At 36.0% G+C, this 20,907-nt stretch overlaps 1 protein-coding gene across 9 annotated transcripts in view; it reads left to right on the top strand.

Moving 5' to 3' along the window:
* Nucleotides 1–20,907, top strand: part of CEP152 (centrosomal protein 152) — a 99,646-nt gene that overhangs the window by 39,319 nt on the left and 39,420 nt on the right. For all 9 annotated transcript variants that reach the window (XM_061157098.1, XM_061157097.1, XM_061157091.1 and 6 more), the window contains exons 13-17: nt 11,752–11,947; nt 18,182–18,304; nt 18,873–18,982; nt 19,724–19,852; nt 19,974–20,109. In XM_061157098.1, the coding sequence (XP_061013081.1) occupies nt 11,752–11,947; nt 18,182–18,304; nt 18,873–18,982; nt 19,724–19,852; nt 19,974–20,109 (694 nt within the window). The remainder of the gene's footprint in view (nt 1–11,751; nt 11,948–18,181; nt 18,305–18,872; nt 18,983–19,723; nt 19,853–19,973; nt 20,110–20,907) is intronic.

The following is a 20,907-nucleotide window of genomic DNA, read 5'->3' as shown; positions in this document are numbered from 1 at the left end:
CATAATTCTGTTCGGTTACACAGACAATTAGGGGTCTTTTAGGTGACTGAGGGTCTAGGTACGAGCCCTGGGGCTCTTCCATCCGGGGGGCCTGGTTTCCAGTTGGTATGTCCTTTCCATGGGCATAGAGCTCAAAGTCCACAGTCCGGCCGAAGATGGAGTCCTGCTTTCAAGATGGAGCCTGTTCTGTCTGTTTCTTCCTTCACCTGTGGATAATAAACTTGAGACATCATATGGCTATCATACCAAATGGAATGCCAGTGTTAAACCAGGAAAGTGAGGGATAACTAACACAGGTGGTTTGTCATTGGGGCTCAGGAAGATGTTCAGTGAAGTGCAGGGTAAGTGAAGACATTATCTTACAATCATCCCTCCTGTCATTGGCTACATGGGTCAGGAGGTAAAGAATATGCCTACCAGTGAGGATATACTACGTTGCAGGTTTGATCCCTGGGTTGGGAAGATCCCCTGCAGGAGGAAATGGCAACTCATTCCAGTATTCTTGCCTGGAAAAATCCCAAGGACAGAGTAGCCAGGTGGGCTGCAGTCCATCGGGTTGCAAAGAGGTGGACACGACTGAACACGCACTTAGTTACTTACTATCCCTCCCACCAGCGCTTTAATGGATAAGAATTTAGCTTTGTTGTTGTTCAGTCATTTTGAGGAAAAAGTAAAAGTATTCTTAGTTCAAAGTGGGAAGAGGTACAAGAGAGATTAGATTTGTACCTTTTCTCTGCTGAATCATGTTTCTTAGAACAAAAGGAAGCAACACTTTGCCAATGTCAAGAATTTTAGTTCTTTGTTGACTTCAGCTCCTTTCAAATCACTGACCCAAATATTAGCGGCTCCAAGCTTTTATTCCCGACTACCATCTCCCTCAAGCTACTGCTTAGTAAACGTTAAGGGTTTAGCCCAGTGCTGTATTTCACATTGATGGAATTGGAGTAGCTATATCTGCATGCAGCCTGCAGACAGCTTCCTCTCTTCCTTATTGTAGTTGGCTGTGAAGCTCAAATAATAAACATTTAACAAGTGGAAAGCCTTTCTCCTCCGGTCTTCTCAGCAGGCTTCATCAGGGACAGTTTATTTGGATTGAGGGGAACCGCCCTCCCCAGGGCTCACTAGTGAGCCTAATACAGAGCTGGTCACCACTGCTGGCTTTTCCCTTTTGGGAAAGGAGAGAAAATTATTTTAGCTAGCACTTTCTCTGCTCTCTGACTTGGCTCCCTCTAGGAGTACATGGTGTGCTATTTCAGTGGTTAGTGTTTAGTAAGAAAAGAAGCATAATTTGTTAAGGGCTTGAAAGTTAGTTCACCGTGTCATATAGCACTGGAAGATGCATTGCAATATGTTTTATATTTCTTACATAAATTATATTTATCTCATATTTATATAGAAATGGTTTAGGTTGGTGAGATCTACACACACACACATATTTACACTATATATAATACATATTTTAAAAGTTGTGTATATTGATAAATATGTAGTACATTGCCAAGAGCTCCTTTTGTAACATTAAAAAACCCCTAATATTTTGTTCATCCTCTCTCTTTCTGTATACGTATATGTATGTATATACACAATATGCATATATATGTGTGTATATATTTAATGTTTCATTTGGAATCATCTGAAACTGAAAAATTAGAGAAATTATATTAATCTGGATACTATTCTTTTTCCTTTTTCTTAGAAACAGATTTTAATTTTTTAGAACAATTTTAGATTTATAAATTAACATAGTACAAAGAATTAACCCATATTCTGCATCCGTTTTTCCCTATTAACATTTTACAACAGCATGGTACAACTCTTGAACTAATACTGATGAATTATTATTAACGAATATCCATAGTTTATTTAGGTGTCCTTCGTTTTTACCTGGTGTTCTTTTTTGTTTCAAGATCACATCTAGGATACCCCCTTATAGTTAGGAGTCATTTTCCCCTAGGTTCCTCCTGACTTTCCTCGTTTTTGAGGACCTTGACAGTTTGAGAAATGCTGGTCAAGTGTTTTTAGAAAGGAAGACCCTCCTGGAATTTGAAGTTTTTCTCATGGGTTTTGTGGAGGAAGACTGCAGAGATGAGGTTCCATTTTTATCACATCGCTTTAAGGGTACATACTATCAGCTTTTTATTTCTTCTCAAATGTAGCTTTCTTCTTTTTTATGGAAACACTGGAAGTTACCAGTTAAAAGCAGCCATAATCTTACTTCCCCTTCCAGGAAGAAAACTACTATTAACATTTTGGTATATAACTTGCACGTTTTCTATTTTGTAGGTTTCTAAAGGATAAAATACTATTGAATATACTACTTTAATATGTGTCTTTTAACTTGGTACATTCTGAAATCCTTAGATATCTGTAAATATTGTTGTAAATACTTATCAGTGGATATGTGGAACTATATTTTAGTTAGGAATACACTTTAAAAATTTTGTTAACCATAATTAATACATTATTATAACTAAAAGCATACTTGTAGTCTGGTCTTTATTCACATCTTTGGTTTATTTCCTTAGATGTGGGTGAATAATCTTGTCAAAGAGCATGCGTGTTTGATGATTTTAATAGGTGTTATTAGTCATATCATGATAGTACCTATTTCTCTGTACCCTAGCCATTGTTGAAGGTTATCACTTTTCCTGTTTAAAAATTTTACGTAGTTAGATCCATCACTTTTCCCTTTTGATTTCTTGATGATATTTTTCTAGTATTTTTTATAACTTTGCTTTTTAAACCTTTTAAAATTGTAAAATATAACACATAAAAGTGTATGAAATATAAGTGTCCAGCTTAATGTATGATTTTAAAATGAATTCCCATGGAACTATCATCAAGGTCAAGAAATAAAACATTGCCAGCCTGTATTCCCCTTTCTAGTCATAACGTTGAGCTTACTACTGTCTTAACTCTTAAATTATTTTGATTTTCTTGTTATCTTTTAAAAGCTAGTTATTCTTGCCTAAACTCTATGTTAGATTCACCTTCATTTAGAGAGAACTCATATATCAGGTGGTTTTTATTTTTTCCTCTTTTCTATAGCTTTATTGAGATATACAGTTGACCCTTGAGCAACATGGGTTTGAACTGCAGAAGTCCGCTTATATGTGGATTTTTAAAATAAACATAGTATGTGTACTTTTATTTTACAGGTGGTGGAGGAGGAGGCCAGCACCCCCAATCCTCCACGTTGTTCAAGGGTCAGCTATATTTCCAGGATCATAAAATTGACCCATTTGGAGTGTACACAGTTCAGTGTGTTTAGTTGTCCATCTGTTACCACAACCTAATTTTAAAACATTTCAGCTTTCCCCATAAGAAGTCCAGTGCTTACTCCCAGTCATTCCCTGTCATCCTGTCTGTCTTCACTGTGCTCTACTTAGTTGCTCAGTCGTGTCCACTCTGCCACCCCAGGGACCGTAGCACGTCTGGCTCTGCCCTTGGGGATTCCCCAGGCAGGAATACTGGAGTGGGTTGCCATGCTCTCCCCCAGGGGATCTTCCCAACCCAAGGATCAAACCCAGGTCTCCTGCATTGCAGGTGGATTCTTTATCATCTACCAGGGAAGCCCAAGAATATCAGAGTGGGTACCTATCCCTTCGCCAGGGGAACTTCCCCACTCAGGAATCCACCTGGGATCTTCTGCATTGCAGGTGGATTCTTTACCAGCAGCTCAGGCAAATACTAATTTTCTTTCTACCTCTATGGATTTTCCTATTCTGTATATTTCACTTTAATAGATTTATATAATATGTGGTTAGCTTTTTTTTTTGATTGGCTTCTTTCACTTGGCACATAATGCTTTCAAGGTTCATCCATGTTGTAGCATGTATCACTACTTCAGTCCATTTTATAGCCAAGTAATATTCCGAATATATTCTAAACAAGTAATATTGTACAAATATAGCACAGTTTGCTTGTTTATTCATCAGCTAATGGACATTTATTTGGATCATTTTACTTTTTGGCTATTATGAATAATGCTGCAAATTTTTGAGTGGACATGTTTTCAGCTTTCTTAGATGGTTTATATGGCAACTTTATGCTTAGCATTTCGAAAAATGGTCAGTTTTCTGAAGTGGCTGCACTGTTTTACATTGTCACTGACAATGATTGAGGGTTTCAGTTTCTTTATATCTTCATCAGCACTTGTTATTTTCTATTTAAGAAACTATAGTTTCCTGGTGGATATGGAATAGTTTCTTATCATGGTGATTTGCTAATGATGTGGTTTTTACTTGATGGCTAATCATGTTGAACATTTTTTCATGTGTTGATTGGCCATTTGTGTTTTTTTCTTTGGAGAAATGTCTATTCACATCTTTTGCCCATTTTAAAATTGGGTTGTCTTTTTACTGTTTAGTTTTAACAGCTATTTATATATCCTGAATTTAAGTCCCTTGTCAGATACATGCTTTGCCTATATTTTTTCCTATTCAGTGAGCTGTCTTTTCTGTTTCTTGATAGCATGCTTTGAAGCATGAAAGCCTTTAATTTTATGAAGGTTAACTTATGTATTTTTTTCCTTTGGTTGCCTGTACTTTTCTAAGAAACCATTCTCTAATCCGAGATTCCGAAGTTTTATACCTGTTTTCTTCTAAGAGTATTATCTCTTATATTATGTCTTGAAATCCATTTTGAATTAATTTTTTGCATATGATATGAGGTAGGGGTCTAACTTTATTCTTTTGCATGTAGATATCCAGTTGTTTTGTACCATTTGTTGAAAAGACTATTTTTCACTAAATTGTTTTGTCATGCTTGTCAAAAAATGAATTGATTGTGAATGTGAGAGTTTATTTCTGAGCTCTCAGTTTTATCTCATTGAGCTATGTATCTTTATTTACTAGATTGCCATATCTTTGTAGTAACTTTTGAAATTGGAAAGTGTGAGTCTTCCAACTTTGTTCTTCCTTTTCAAGATTTCTTTGGCTAATCTGAGTCTCTTGCAATTCCATATGAATTTTATGATCAGTTTGTCAATTTCTGCAAAGAAATTAGGCAAGATTGTGGTAGGGATTGTATGGAATCTGTAGAACAATTTGGAGGAATATTGCCATCTTAATAATATTGTGTCCAGATCCCTGAACACTGGATGTTTTTCCATTTATTTTGATCTTCTTTTATTTCTTTCAGTGTATTGGTCATACACGTTTATAATTTTGTGGTTTTCAGTGTATTAGTCATGCTTTTGTTAAACTTACTCCACTGTTTTATTCTCTTGGCTATTCTTTTTGCTGGATTGTTTTCTCTTATTTATTTTTCTGACCTCAGCACGTAGCTTGGAGGATTTTAGTTCCCCAACCAGGGATCAAACCTGTGCCCCCTACAATGGAAGCATGGAGTCCTAACCACTAGACCCACCAGGGAATTCCTTGGATTGTTTTCTTAAATTTATTTTCAGGCAGTTCACTACTAGTGTATAGAAATACAATTGATGTTATATTGATCTTGTGTCCTGCCACATTGCTTAACTTGCTAGTTATAATTAGTTCAAATAGTTTTTTTAGTGAACTCCTTAGGATCTTTTATAGTTAAGATCATGTCACCTGAAAATAGACATATTTCTTTCTTTCCAATGCCTTTTATTTCTTTCTCGTGACTAATTGCTCTAGCTAGAAACTCTAGTAACAGTGTTGACAGAAGTGGCAAAAGTAGACATCCTTGTCTTGCTTCTGATTTTACATGGAAGTATTTAGCCATTCTCCATTAAGCATGGAATCTAGCTGTGGGTTTTCTGTAGATATAGGTTTTCTTTAGATTTTTCTTTCACCAACATTTTGTTTGTGAGATTTACATTACATCATAGCTGTAGCTACATTACAAGTAGCTATAGCTCTTTCATTTACATATATAAATATATGTGTGTGTAGCTTTCATTTGTATGAATATTCCACAGTTTATTTTCCTTTCTACCATTCATAGATTCTTAATATTATTTTCTGGTGCAATGTACATACATTTCAGTTGGGTATATACTTAGAAGTGAAATTTCTTGTAGTACATGTGTTTCAATTTTAACAGATAATGCCAAAATCTTTTCCAAATTAGTTGTACCAATTTACCTCACCACAAGAAGTGTATGAAAATTGTAGTTGTGCTTTGTCTTCTTGGTAACACTTGATATTGTCATTAATGTGTAGTGTTACTTTATTTTGATCTTTATTTGCATTATCCCAGATTACTAGTGAGATTGACTTCTATTTAAGAAAATATGTCTATTGTGTTTATTGATGGCTTGGGTGTAGGGGGGTGTGTGTGTGAAGAGGGACTTGCTTGTGTCCCTTCTCAGTTTTTACTTGATTTTTTTGTGTGTGCATGTGTTCTGTTGATTTATAGGAGTTTTTTGTTTTTTAATATCTGTTCTAGATAGGCATTCTTTGGTTATGTGTATTGCAAATATCTTTTTTCACTTTGGGCTTGTCTTTTTATCCTTTTCATGTATCTCTTGATGAATGGAAGTTCTTAAACATCAGTCAAAAATTTCCATCTTCATGGTTAGTACTTTTTATAGTCCCTTTAAGAAAAATCTTTCCTTATTTCAGGGTCATGAAGTTATTCTTTTATGCTGCTTTCTGAAAGCTTTGTTGCTTTGCTTTATACTTTAGTTTTGCCATCTACCTGGAACTGCTGTTCTTGTTGGGGTTTTTCTGACTATTCTTGCTTGTTTACACTTCCGTGTGAACTTCCATGTTTAACTTGTTCTGTTCCAGGAAAAAAAAAATCCTGATAATATTTTCACTAGGGTCATGTTAGATATATATATATGTAATGTATATATGTAATGTATATATATGTATCTAATGTATATATATATACATTAGATATACATATACATTAGAGATATATATATACACATTACATTAGATATATATATCTATACATGTGTATATATATATATATGTATAGATATATATATCTATACATGTATATACATATACATTAGATATATATACATTAGATATATATATACACTAGGTATATATATCTAATGTATATATGTAATGTATGTATATATGTATCTAATGTATATATATATACATTAACCCAGGGAGAACTGATATCTTTAGGATGTTGAATTTACTTATTCAAGAATGTAGCATGTCTTTTCATTTGCTTAAATCTGTTTGTCTTTTAAGAGTATTTTGAAGTTTTTCACATTTAGATTTTGCAAAATTCTTGTTAAATTGATGCCTAGATATTTTATTTGCAATAGTGAATGGCATGTTCTTTTCCATTATTTCTTCTGAGTATTGTGTGTATATATGATTTCTGTATTTTAGCTTATAACCTGTTGCATTCTAATTCTCTTCATAGTAGTTTTTCCATTAGATTTAAGATTTTTTAGATATAATTGTATCATCTGCCAATGGAGATAGTCTTACTTCTTCCTTTTCACTTATGCTCCAAATTGCTTTCCCTTTAAACTTAAAGTTCCTGTATTTTATTTAGACATTAGTAGTATAAATGCTCTTTCCCAAAGTGGTTTTACCATTTTGCATTCCCAGAAGAAATGTCTTAGAGAGTTTCAGTTGTTCTCTGTCATTGTTAAAACTTGATAGCCAGTCTTTTAAGATCTGAGCACTTCTAGTGTGTGTGTAGTGATATCTCATTGTGGTTTTAATTTGTATTTCTCTAATGACTAATAATGTTAAGCATCTTTTGATGTGGTTTGCTTCCTCTTTTCTTGCCACACTTAACTGCCATTTGTGTACGTTGTTTGGTGTATGTATATGGACTGGCGTGCTGTAGTCCATGGGGTCATGAAGAGCCGGACATGACTTGGCTGCTGAACAACAATATGTTGTTTGGTCTTCATATATTTCAGGATACAAGCCCTTTGTCAGATATATGTGTTGTGAGTGTTTTCCTCCCCTCTCTGGTTTATCTTACCATTTTCTTATGTTATCTTTTGAAGAGCAAAAGTTTTTTTATAAACTCAAATTTATTTCTTATTTACATTTCATGGTTTTTGTACAGTTCATGAGTTATTGTAACTCAGTGTTAACAAAATTTTTCTGTTATGATTTTAGAAATTTGATAGTTTTGGCTCTTACATTTACATCTGTGATCCATTATGAGTTAATTTTTTAGTATAGTGTGAGGGAAAATTTGATTTTTTTTATTCCAATAAATCCAATTGATCTAATTCCATTTGTCAGAAAAACTTTTCTTTCCCAATTGACTTGCCTTGATATATTTAATAATCAGTTGACTGTATGTTTGTGGGCCTGTTTCTGTACTCTCCATTCTGTTCCAGTGATCATTTTGGAGGGAGCAGTCTTGATAATGTAACTTTATAGTCTTGAAATGGGCTGAACAAATCCTTCAACTTCGTTGTTTTCAAAATTGTTTTGGCTACTCTAAGTACTTTGCATTTCAAAGTAAATTTTTATGATTAGCTTGTCAACTAATATAGAATTTGCCCTTTGGACAAATATGAAACTTAAATTTCAAATTTTGAAATGTGTTGAATTTATAGATCAGTTTTGGGAGAATTGACATCTTAAGAAATTGCCACTTGTCACTTACACTTCCGTAAAGCTGAGGGAATTAAAGAAATTGAGTCTTTCAGTTTCTGAATATGTGTGCTATACTGCTCTGTTTATCTAGGTCTTCTTCCATTTCTCTCAGTTATGTTTTGTAGATTTTATTAAATGTTTGTTTATTTCGTGGTGCAGGAGTCTTAATTGTGGCATGCAGGATCTTGAGTTGTGACATGTGGGGTTTAGTTCCCTGACCGAGAATTGAAACTTCGCCCCCTGGACTGGGAGCTCTGAGTCTTAGCCACTGGACCACCAGGGAAGTCCCAGTGTTTAGTAGTTTTCAGTGTAGAGATTTCCCTTTAGCTGAAGAATTTCCTTTGGCATTTGTTCTAGAGCATGTCTGCAAATTCTTAGTTTCCTTATATGGAAATGTTGTTATATTTGGTGATTATGGAATTCTGGATCAACTGTTCTTTTATTTCAGCACTTTAAAGGTATGCTCTCCCACTGTCTTCTGGCCTTGGTAGTTCCTGAATAGAAATCTATTGTTATTTGAATCGATTTTTGAATCGTTATTTGAATGTGTAGTTTTTTTCTCCTGCAGTTTTTAAGATTTTTTTTTCTTTTTCTTTTTTCAGTACTTTCATTATGATGTGTCTAAGTGTGTTTTTCTTTTAGTTTATCTCATTTGCGGTTCACTGAGCTTCTTGAAAATGTAAATTATGTCTTTTACCAAATTTGTGAAAATGTTGACTATTATTTCTTCAAATACTTTTTCTGCCCCTATTGCTTTCTCTCTCCTTCTGGTCCTCCAATTACATATAATGTTAAATCTTTTTATGTTGTCCCACAGTTCTCTGAGACACTGTTCATTTTTTTTTTCCACATTAGATAATTGCTATTGAACTGTTTTCAAGTCCACTCACTCTCTCCTCTGTCATTTCTATTCTGTTGAGCCTGTCAGTTCCTTTTTTTTTTTTTTAACTTTTAGTTATTGTATTTTTTAATGATAAAATTTTTGTTTGGTTCTTTTAATGTTTTTATGCTCTGTTGAAAATTCCTATTTTTTCATTCATTTCAAGTATGTTTTCTTTACTCATAAAGGCTAGATATTTGCCGCTTTAAACTTTTAAAACTCTCTGTAATATTTCTAGCATTTGGGTTTTCCTTGTTAGTTTTATACTGAGTAAATTTAGATTGTATACTAGACACTGGTTATTTTGTTGTTTAGAGACTTGTATGGGTGTTTCAAATCTTCATTTATTTTTCTGAGCCTTTGCCACACTGGTTTGAATCTGTCCTGTGTATGTAGTTAGTCAGTTTGAGACTTGTGTGTTTCAAATTTCAGAGAGAGTCTCCAAATCTTTGCTGATTTGATGCATGCAGTCTGTTCTTTGCATGCATAGTTCAGGGCTTAGACTAAGGCTTGCTTATACACAGAATCCAGAATTCCTTCCTCTGGTCATCCCCTCAGGAATCTTCCTGCACTCTTACTTCATCATTGGCTTAAGCAATTGGGTGTTGATATAACTTATAATGGCTTTCATGTTTTTTGTGCTTGAGATTCATTGAGCTTCTAGGTTTTAGGGGGTTTTAATTTTCATCAGATAGAAAAATTGTGGTTATTATTTTTTCAAATATTTTTTCTATCAGCCTCCCCACTCTTCTGGGACTTTAACTATAGTTAGGTTAGAAAATTTAATATACTCTGTGTATTTCTGGTCTTCTTTCTCTTCGTGTTTAAGTTTGCTATGTCTTTATGTCCATGGATCTTTTCGTATGCTGTATTAAATATGCTGTTAATTTCATCTAGTAGGTATATTTTTTCAGATATTTTTATTTTTTGTCTCTGTAAGTCCAATTTGGGGCATAAAGTCTTCCATTTCCCTCCTCATTGTTTTTGTGTCCCTCCCCCCCCACCTCCTTGAGCATATGGCATATACTTAATTAATTCTACTCTCTGTCATCCCTGGTCATTTTCTCCTGGTTACAGTTCATATTTTCTTTCCTGCTTTATTCACATTTAGTAAATTTTGATTGGATGCTGGACATTCTGAATTGTATGCTTTAGATTTTGGACTTCATTGCATAAAAAAAAAAATACTGTTATTCTTTTTCTGTGACATACTAAAGTTACCTGGAATTCATTTGATCCTTTCAAGGCTTCTTTGTAGCCTTCATTAGATCAGATTTAGAACAAACAGCTTAATCTGGGGCTAATTTGGCCTTATTACTAAGGCAGTATTTGATGCTGTGTGACTTAGGAAGTCTCTCCACTATGGTTCATTGAAATACAAAATATTGCCAGCCCTGCTCTTTTGCTGTGGCTTTCCCTGCCTCGCCCCCATCTTGAGGTAATTTTCTCACATATACCACAGGTCTCCAGAGCCCTTTCTCTGTGTAGCTACCTTCCTCACAGTATTTTGCTCCCCAGATTCTAGCCATTTTGGTTTTCCCACACTGAATTCTGCAACTCGGTGAGATTGCAGAGAGCGGACTCCCTGGGTTTCCCCTTCCTAAGCTGCATACTGGAAACTCTCCAGGGAGAAAGCTGCAGCCATTATAGGGCTAACCTTGCTTTACTTTTCTCAAGCATCACTACACTATGCTGCTTGGTGTCCGATGTTTGAGCACTACCATTTCATTTATTTTATTTAGTTTTCTAGCTTTTTTAAAGACAGAAAGAGAAGACTGGTCCTTTTAATCCATTATGGCAAGGAACAGAAATACTCATTCCAATTTTAAAATTTATTGACCAACTACAGTGGGGATTAAATTAGCATGGCATTTATTTGTGTTGTTTTTTTTTTTCTTTCCAGTTGTTCAGATATCCACCCAGACTTGTGTTTTAATAAAAGACAGAAATTGTTGATGAGGATAACTAGTGTTTTACTATTCATTTCCTCTTTATTTTCACATTGTTTCTCTTGGGGTCATGAAGGACATGTATATATAGCATGCAATTTATCAAAAGGAAAAATGCATGCTCTGCTGAAGTTCATATGGTTGAACTTCTTGCAGTGAGGCAGCAGGACTATGCTTAAGAATGGTCTTCCTGTGAATGAACTTATTTTTTATATAGGGATGTATCAAAGGCAATAACCTGTGTATGACAAAGCTTAAAATTGTTTTTGAAATACGAGTATATAGTTGGATGGGTTGCAAAGCATGGTTACCACTACAGTTAGTTGCTTTTAAGGAATAGTCATGCTTGATTTGTTATTGGATTTAACCTTAAATATGATCATTTTTCCATTAGCATTGTACAACCAGAAGGCCCAGGTGAAACGCTTTCTAAAGAGGAGGTCATCTTGAAGCTGAAAGCAGAGGTGCAGCGTTTGCTGGATAGCAACTCTGTGAAGCGTCATCTGGTGTCTCAGTTACAAAACGAGCTCAAAAACTCTCATAAGAAAATTGAAGATCTCCAAGTGGAGAAGGATGAAAAAAGCATTGAGGTAGAATTTGTAAAGCTGTAAAGCTGTTTTTCAAGACTTCAAAAAGAAAAGTCTTACAGTTTTCACATTTAAATTAAACCTTTGTCTTTCAGGCATTCATTTGACTTTTTTATATGTAAAGTTAATTAATTTCTGACTGTGCTAGATCTACTTTGCTACACACGGGCTTTCTCTGGTTGCAGAAAATAGGGAATGCTCTTTAGCTAATTACGGTGCCCAGGCTTCTCATTATGGTGATTTCTCTTGTTTCAGAGTGCAGGCTCAGTAGTTGTGGCTCTCAGGCTTAGTTGCCCCTTGGCATGTGGAATCCTCCCAGAGTAGGGATTGAACCCACGTCCCCTGCATTGGCAGACAGATTCCCAACGACTGGACCACCAGGGAAGTCCATAAATGAAGTTTAAAGAAGGAAATGCCACTTAAAGGAATACTTTCTGGTTACTCTTGGCACCTAGTAAATGAGATGCCTAATTAGGTAAAATTCCATAACCACAAATCCGGTGAAGCATTCTTTATAACAGGGTATCTGCATTTCCTCAAGATTGGCTTGTTCCAGTAGTGCTTTAACATCTAGTTAGACTCTCCACAATGAAATGCCCTAGCAATTTGTCTGATATTTCCCTGGCCCATGTTCTTAAAAGAAGTCATTCTACAATGAAAAAAAAAAAATTAATTGTATGGTGGTGTTAGAGGTGGGAAAGGCTTGTCAGAGTCCTTGAAACCCACCTTTATATCTTTATAAAGTGAGTTAGTGTGCTTACTTTATAGATAAGGTAAATGAAACGGGAGGAATTTGTGACCCTTCTGGGCTTAGAGTGAGTCTTTGGGTGAATTGAGACTAAAACATTGGACTAATGAATAGGTCAAGGTTATTTCTCTAAGATCATGCTATCAGAGGTCTTTAGGGATTGACCCTAAATCCCTAGCTCTTTCAACAGCTGCCTTTTTCACCCTTCTCAATTTCTAAATCCCAGCTCACCTCTATTCCCATTGGAAAGAAAGATCTAGAAGCTAAGAGGAGAGGGAAGGTAATATATGAGTGTAGGTAGGTGGGACTTGCCTGGTGGTCCAGTGTTCAAGACTCTGTGCTTCTGCAGAAGGCGTGGGTACAATCCCTGGCCAGAGAACTTAAGATCCTCTGTGGTGTGTGGTGAGCCAAAAAAAAAAAAGGATGTAGGTAGTATATTCCTTTTCCTCATGGATGGAAATAATATTTTACTTCCTACTTTGGTACTGTTTTATCTCTTGATCCTTTAAGCTAGGAGTTGTAGTCATTGAAACAGTGCTATTAAAGCAAAGTGTGCAAGATGTTCTCTGGTGCTTATTATTGTGGAATTTTAATCGTGCCTAGTTTGCTTTCCAGAAATAATAGTGTGCTCTCACTGTGAAAGCCCTGCCCAGTTTGGTTCTTTCTTTTGAGTAACTATATTTGATGAGCACATTGATTTCAATATTAATAAGCAAATGAGAAACGGGCGACTGTGCTTCCCCACAGCACATTTAACATCTTTAAACCAAGCTTTTTTAACTGTTTCCATGTGTTTTTTATAAAGAATGGAAATGAAAATTTGTGTTCGGTTAGAGTTGATTAGTTTAATAAGCATTTTAGTATGAGTGTGCTAAGAGTAGGAGCCTGATTTGGGGTCTGAACCTTAGCTCTGGTGTCTTGTTGCTTTCTCTTTTCCATATTGAAATCCCTAGTTGGCTTTTGCTGTACAGATACACTTTCACATGTGTGGCAATGGCTGGTGGCCATTCCTTGTGTTGTTTTTAACCTTTCCGTTGGCCTCCACACTCTACAGTCTGTTTTTATCAGTAGATTGGAGGGAGCCATCTCATCTTTGAATATCTTTTTTTTTTTTTTTTGCCAGGTAGCCTTCTGCCATAGTGATTTCTCAGCAGTCTACATTTGGTTTTTCTTAAAGTGAGACTGAATTCGGTCCTTGATGCTTATGGCTATTCTGCTTCAACTTAACTATATAGGAATCTCTTGAGAGTATTGTCTTGATAATTCTGTGAGTGTTTGCTCAGTAAATATTTATTGAATTATTACATATGTTGACCCATTTTCTAGATGGGAAAGAGGGAGAGGAGATAGTAATTTAATGGACAGGTCGGTTTTTAAAATAAGCACTCAAGTTCTCAGTCATCTCATTAGCAGATGAATGCCTTCAAATTTGGCCTTTGCCTCCTGTTTCTCTCATCTTTTTCTAATGAAGCTCCCTATTTAGTCTGTAAAGTCAGAAAGCAGGGTTGGGGAGGTATGTGGATGAAAAGAAAATCATTCAGTTTAGTTTTTTGTTTTTTTTTAAAGCTACTTTATGCAAGGTCTAATGGGATTCAGTGATGAAAGAAACAATGGCTGTTCTATGAAGGAACTTCGATTCTAGAATATTGCTATCCAGTGGAAATATAATAATGCCATATATATAACTTAAAATCTCTAGTGGTCCCATTACAGTAAAATAGGTGAAATTGATTTTAATAATTTGTTTAACCTAGTATATATAAAATATTATCTTATCAATATGTGATCAATATAAAATTATTAATAAGAGTTTTTTGTGTGTGTGTGTGCTCTGCCCTTGAAATCTGGCATGTATTTTCTGCTTACTGCATGTTTCTATTTGGACAAGTCACATTTCATGTGCTCAACAGCCATACGTGGTTACTGGCTACCATAGTCAATACTACGGATCTGTAAGAAGATGGACGTGTATGACTTTGTGTAATAAGGATGATACTAATTACAGAGTGCTATGAGAAGGAATAACTAACTGATCTTCGGGGTGGCGTGGGGTACTAAGGTAGCCCTAGTGAAGCCTGTGAGGGAACTTTTGATCTTTGTCCTCAAGGATAAACCCAGGGGAGAAGGTGGAAAGGGACATTTCAGCCTTGAGCGGACGTATGTAAAAGGATGTAGCAAATAAGCTAGAAGTTCATATTATATAAACTTTAGTCTTTCTGAAATCTTTTTTATTTTTTTTATTTTTTATTTTTTTTTTTATTAGTTGGAGGCCAATCACTTCACAACATTTCAGTGGGTTTTGTCATACATTGATACGAATCAGCCATGGATTTACACGTATTCCCCATCCCGATCCCCCCTCCCACCTCCCTCTCCACCTGATTCCTCTGGGTCTTCCCAGTGCACCAGCCCCGAGCACTTGTCTCATGCATCCCACCTGGGCTGGTGATCTGTTTCACCATAGATAGTATACATGCTGTGCTTTTGAAATATCCCACCCTCCCCTTCTCCCACAGAGTTCAAAAGTCTGTTCTGTACATCTGTGTCTCTTTTTCTGTTTTGCATATAGGGTTATCGTTACCATCTTTCTAAATTCCATGTATATGTGTTAGTATGCTGTAATGTTCTTTATCTTTCTGGCTTACTTCACTCTGTATAAGGGGCTCCAGCTGCAGCTAAATTCATTAAATGTCTTGTTTTTTTTTTTTTTAAATTGTGGCTGCACTGGGTCTTTGTGGGGTGCCAACTTTCTCTGGTTGCTCTTGAGCGCGTGGGCTCAGGAGGTGCAGCAGGTGGGTTTCGTTGCTCTGCAGCATGTGAGATCTTAGTTCCCTGACCAGGGATCGCACCCAAGTCCCCTGCACTGAAAGGCAAGCCCTGGACCACTAGGACAGTGCCTCTATCGATTTTTTAGAAAGAACGATCATAGCTGGCATCAAATCCGGAGCTTAATGAAATGATGTTGAAGTTTTGTGCTTGCTAAGAGAAAGAACACAATAATTTAAACTTCCCTGGATGTCTTTTTAAAGAGAACTGGGCCATCAGAATCCTCCTTTAAAGCCTTTATGTATTAAGAAGGGCAACAAAAATATTTCCTATATAATCTTTTTTGACAGATTTCTTTCATAGATGTTTTAAAGGTATTGATATATTTATTTCTTTATAAATGCCTTTAGTATGTTTTATATCCATTTCTATTCATCTTATATAGAACAATTTAAAGTTACTGCAGAGTTTTTTTTTTTTTTTGCTTTTATGACATATAACTGTTCATAGCAGTGCTGCTTTATGACATTTCCAGGATAATATGTGATGAAACTGGGGAGTCTGCCCATATATAGCACTGTGCAGTGATTAGGAGTGGGTCAAATACTATGCTGTTCATTTCAGTTGAACAACTGGGCCATTAAGGTAGAATGTGGCAAAGGCTGTAGGAAAACCAGACTGGCTTACTAGCAGGCAGGGACCACATCGACACTGAATTTTTTGTAAGCTTAAGAAATAAAACACAGAACCCTTTCTGTGTGTGATACTTAATAGAGATCGTTACCTTACCACAAGCTGTGGTTAAAGCCATACTCTGATTCGAAGGGACTTGATAGGCAATGTTCAGTAGCCAACTCAGAAGGGTCCTGGCTAGAATTTTTTGAGACATAGAAATTAGGAAGATAGTATAAGAGTTGGTATATTACATTTCTTGTGTTTTTGAAGATAATGCCTTCTGTATTCCAGCTTTAGAGAGAGAAATTTTGTGGCGACATTCAAATGGTCCTTTTCTTTTGAAAGACATTCTTGAGTTTTGTGCCAACAATTACTGCAAGTACCAAGTCCCAGTGTGCCTGCAGTGTGAAAATATGTCAAAATTTAGTGCAGTAACTAGCCATGAAGATTGTTTTTTCAGGGTAGCAGTATGATGTTACTTTCATTCTAAGTAATAGAAACTCACTTATAGGGAAGGAAGCACAAATGAATGTCATAAACCTTAAAAAGTAGAGGCCATGTTAAAAAAAAAAAAAGCCATTCTAATAAGTCAACAAAATCCTTTAAAGTCTCATTAATACCCCGAAGTCTGGAAAGCTAACAGAGTAGATATTCTTATCTCCTCTTTCCTATGACTGGGACAGGAGCAGTGACTTCTGGGACATGATGACAGGTGAACCAGCAAAGCCAGCAACTAGAGCAGTCTCCCTCTGAAGGAAATGAAGACTAAATGGGAAAAAGGAGCCAAAGCCTTGGGGTTCTGTCACCCCACATAGAATGAGATACATATACCTCTTTTTTCCCCAGTTAGTGGAATGAACTTTGGTATAGATAGATTTTAAACATTGAAGAAGAGGCCTCAGAGTTTAGGTAAATAATAAAATCAATAGGTCAATTAGGGTAGATATTAAAAAAAAAAAACTTTGACCTCTTCAATGAACAAATAACTTATAAAAATGGATAAAATAATACTCAGGTAGTAAGAGGAACCTTACTATATATATATATATATATACACTAACCTTATATATATATATATATATATATAACCTTACTAACCTATATATATCTGGGAAGATGAAGAACAAGTGAACAATGAAGGCATGTAAGAGGTTGCTCTCTGATGGTGACACAAGAAATGCAAATAAAAAAAATTTTGGAGACCCTTTCCCTCATCAAACAGAATAATCATTCAGTCACTGGCCATTGGCAGCAAAGAGAGCTGGACAGACTCTTGTACTACCTGACGGTATACATGTGTACCAACTTTCTGGAAACAGTTTACCGAAGTCTGTCATGAATTCCTATTGAATAAAATGTATGAATTAATATTGACTAAATATGCTAAGCCTAATGGGTGAGAGTGTGATGAAAAATAGAATGTTTCCATAGTCACAAGTGTCTCTGAATAATATACTTACTATTCATTGCAAAATAGTAACTTTATAGTGGAGGTGCCTGCAGACAGGGTCTTTGACCTTCATCAGTTAGTTGATCATCACCAGTGATGAGGCATATTGATGTCATATGTCTCCTCAGAAGTGTTCACATCACTTCTTTGGTATTCATGCCAAAAATGCATAACGTTTTAAATTATTAAATTTAATAATGAAGTAACATCAGAAAAGCTCAAATTGATGGACAGCCTACAAAATAAACGATTAGTACAAGTACTCTTCAAAAATTTCATGGATTTGAAAGACAAAGACTGAAAAAAACTGTCCCAGATTGGAGGAGGCTAATAAGATGTGACAACTAAATGCAATGTAGAGTTGTAGGTTGCATCCTGAACCAGAAAAAGACATTTAGAAGAAAATTGGAAAATTCTGTATAAGGTGTGTAGATTGGGTAATAGTATTGCATCCTAGTTAATTTACTGGTATTGATAATTGTACTCTGGTTATTTGTACTGTTTTTGTACTTTCTTTGTAAGTATGACATTGTTTCAAAACCAGTGCTTAAAAATTTTTAAAAACATGAAAAACTTTTGATTTCTCTTTAACATTTAGACTAAAACAGATACCTCAGAAAAACCAACTAATCAGATATGGCCTGACTCTTCTGACATGATTGTCAAAGATGAACTACTGCAGCTTAAAAATGAAATTCAAGTTTTACAGCAACAAAATCAGGTGATTAAAAAACTTTCCTCTATTTTATGAGAAATCTCATGACCTCATTAAAAAATAGAGAGGTACTATGACACAAAGGTACTAGTGGACAAGTACATTAGCAGGTAACTAGGATTGCAGTTATTTCCTTTTACTACTGGTCATGTGGTAGTATTTTCATTGGAAGTTAAGTTAGTGTAATTCCAGCTTCCTGTCTGCATAATTGCACGGCTTTTGGAGGTATTCTTTGCTCCTTAGTCAGCTCTTGACCAAAAAGTAAAACCTTGCTTATTTGTATGGTTGGGAAGATTATTGTATTCTAAGACTTGTTAGAAAGCATCAGTTAGCCAGTTCTTCACTGATTGAATGCTTTTATACAAGTTTTTAATGTTTACTCCAATCAGAAAGCTACTTGATAAGCCTATACTCTTACAAGGCCTGAAGAGACTTTTATAGAATTATGAAAATGATATTATGTCAAATAATGTTATAACGAAAGAGAAAAGGGACAGAGGATATCAGAAAATAAGATTAGACTAGTCAATAAAGGTGTTTATTTCCTCTAAATGCTTTATTCTTTTGTATCCAGGAACTTAAAGAAACTGAAGAAAAACTGAGAAATACAAATCAAGACTTATGCAATCAAATGAGACAAATGGTACAAGATTTTGACCGTGATAAACAAGAAGCTGTTGATAGGTGAGGTACAGACAGAGGCCTCCCTTCTCCCATCTCCTATTCTCTCTCCCTTACACACCCCCCTCCAAAAGATTCAAGTAAAATGATGGGGGTGAACCCTCCCCATTGAGATCATAAATTGGAGAAGATGAGTCCCTGGCTTCTCAAATTAGAATTTGGAACTCACTTTCCATAGACATAATGTTATGTAGTGGGTTGAATTCTATAGAATCATCCAAACTGTAGTTCATTGAAACAGTAGAGCTTAATGGCTTAACTATTTTTTTTTTATAAGAGAAATTTGTGGGAGGAAATAATGTCTTCTAAATACAGAGTCATAAACTTGGAAACAGACTTTTGGAACATAACTTACGTGTGAGTTGGGTGCTTTAGTATTTGCGTTTAATATAGATAACTTAGAATTTTGGAACCACACCCTCTGTTATTTCAATTATTTTTTTATAAACAAGTTCTAAACACAGACTGTTATACTCTGTGTTAAGGACTAGGGCATTCACACATCTAGGTTTATAATTTTTCTCTAGAAACATTTGTAGAAAGAAAATGTTGAAGATTCTCATAAGATCATCTATTGAAAGTTAACTATTACCACTTTTGGTTGGGGAAGACCAATCTGATCTTAATTGCGCTTTGCATTCGTAGGGAAGGAATGGGAAGGAAGGGAGGGAAACCAGTTCATCTCACTGTTTCTGGTAATGCTGGGCACTGCCTTAGATTCCGCTGTCTGTCATCTGTCTCTAGGTCTGAGAGGACTTACCAGCAGCACCATGAAGCCATGAAAGCCCAAATACGGGAAAGCCTGTTAGCAAAGCACGCTTTGGAGAAACAGCAACTCTTTGAGGTTTATGAGGCGACTCGCTTACAACTTAGGTGAGAATGCAAGTCTTGCTGCCCTTGAAAGTGTAGAGAGAGCTTTCTCTTATTCCATCATTTAGAGGAAAATTGTTCATTCTGCAGCCTTACATTTAGTTGCTGGTTTTGTATATCCAAGGTCTGACTTAGATAAGGTGAATAAGGAGATGGCGGCTGTGCAGGAATGTTACCTGGAAGTGTGCCGAGAGAAAGATAACCTAGAAGCGACTCTCAGGAAGAGCATGGAAAAAGAGCAACAGGCACAGGAGAAGAAGGTACAGAACAAGTTCATGTTGTGCTCACATCATTGCTCTTTGAAACCAGTGCACTCATTCTCTTGTGGAACAGGGAAGACTTCTGTAGAAGGCTCTTTACGTTTGACTGATTGACACGAATTCAGCTCACAAAGTTCAGTAAACATTGAAATGATTATTAAAGCCCTAGTAGAAAATGGCAGATCCATAGGAGAAAGTGATTCTTCCTTGTAGATTTCTAAGAGACCAAAGAGAGTTCTATAAAAATAAGGGAGGTGGACCCGAGTCACTTTGAGTCTGAAGCCCAGGGATCCTTGTTTTGTGTGTGTGTGTTTGCTGCTCAGGTGGTTACTCCCAGCCCTGTGAGCACTGCACGAAGTATCCCCCTCAGAGACCTTTTTCTCTGACCCATTTCTCTCAGGACGTAAGCATCCATTTGTGCTGGGGAAAAGGGCAGGAATTTGAACTATGGTATTGTGATACAGGAGGTGATGATGTGGGGCTATGGAGAGGAAGGTCAGTTTAAGTGTGACCTCTGTCCAGGGAGGTCTTGTCATTCAGGGAAGCTGAAGGGGCTACAATGTCCTCTGTACTCCTGCCTGAATCTTCCAAGTTGCCCTTGGCGAGTGTCCAGGAGTCAAATCACTTAAAAGCAGTTGCCCCTCCTGTCTTCTTCCCTATCCTGACCTGAGCCTCATCCAGACACCCAGCCATCTCTCCCTTTCCCTTGAGACCAGGCTGCAGCCCACAGTCTGAAAGCCACCTGCATCAAAATTAGAAAATATTTTTAAAGTCTTGAGGAAATGTTTTTAACAGAGA

This window comes from Dama dama, chromosome 12 (genome assembly GCF_033118175.1).
Source record: "Dama dama isolate Ldn47 chromosome 12, ASM3311817v1, whole genome shotgun sequence".
Lineage (NCBI taxonomy): Eukaryota > Metazoa > Chordata > Mammalia > Artiodactyla > Cervidae > Dama > Dama dama.
This window is presented reverse-complemented; position numbering and strand designations above follow the sequence as displayed.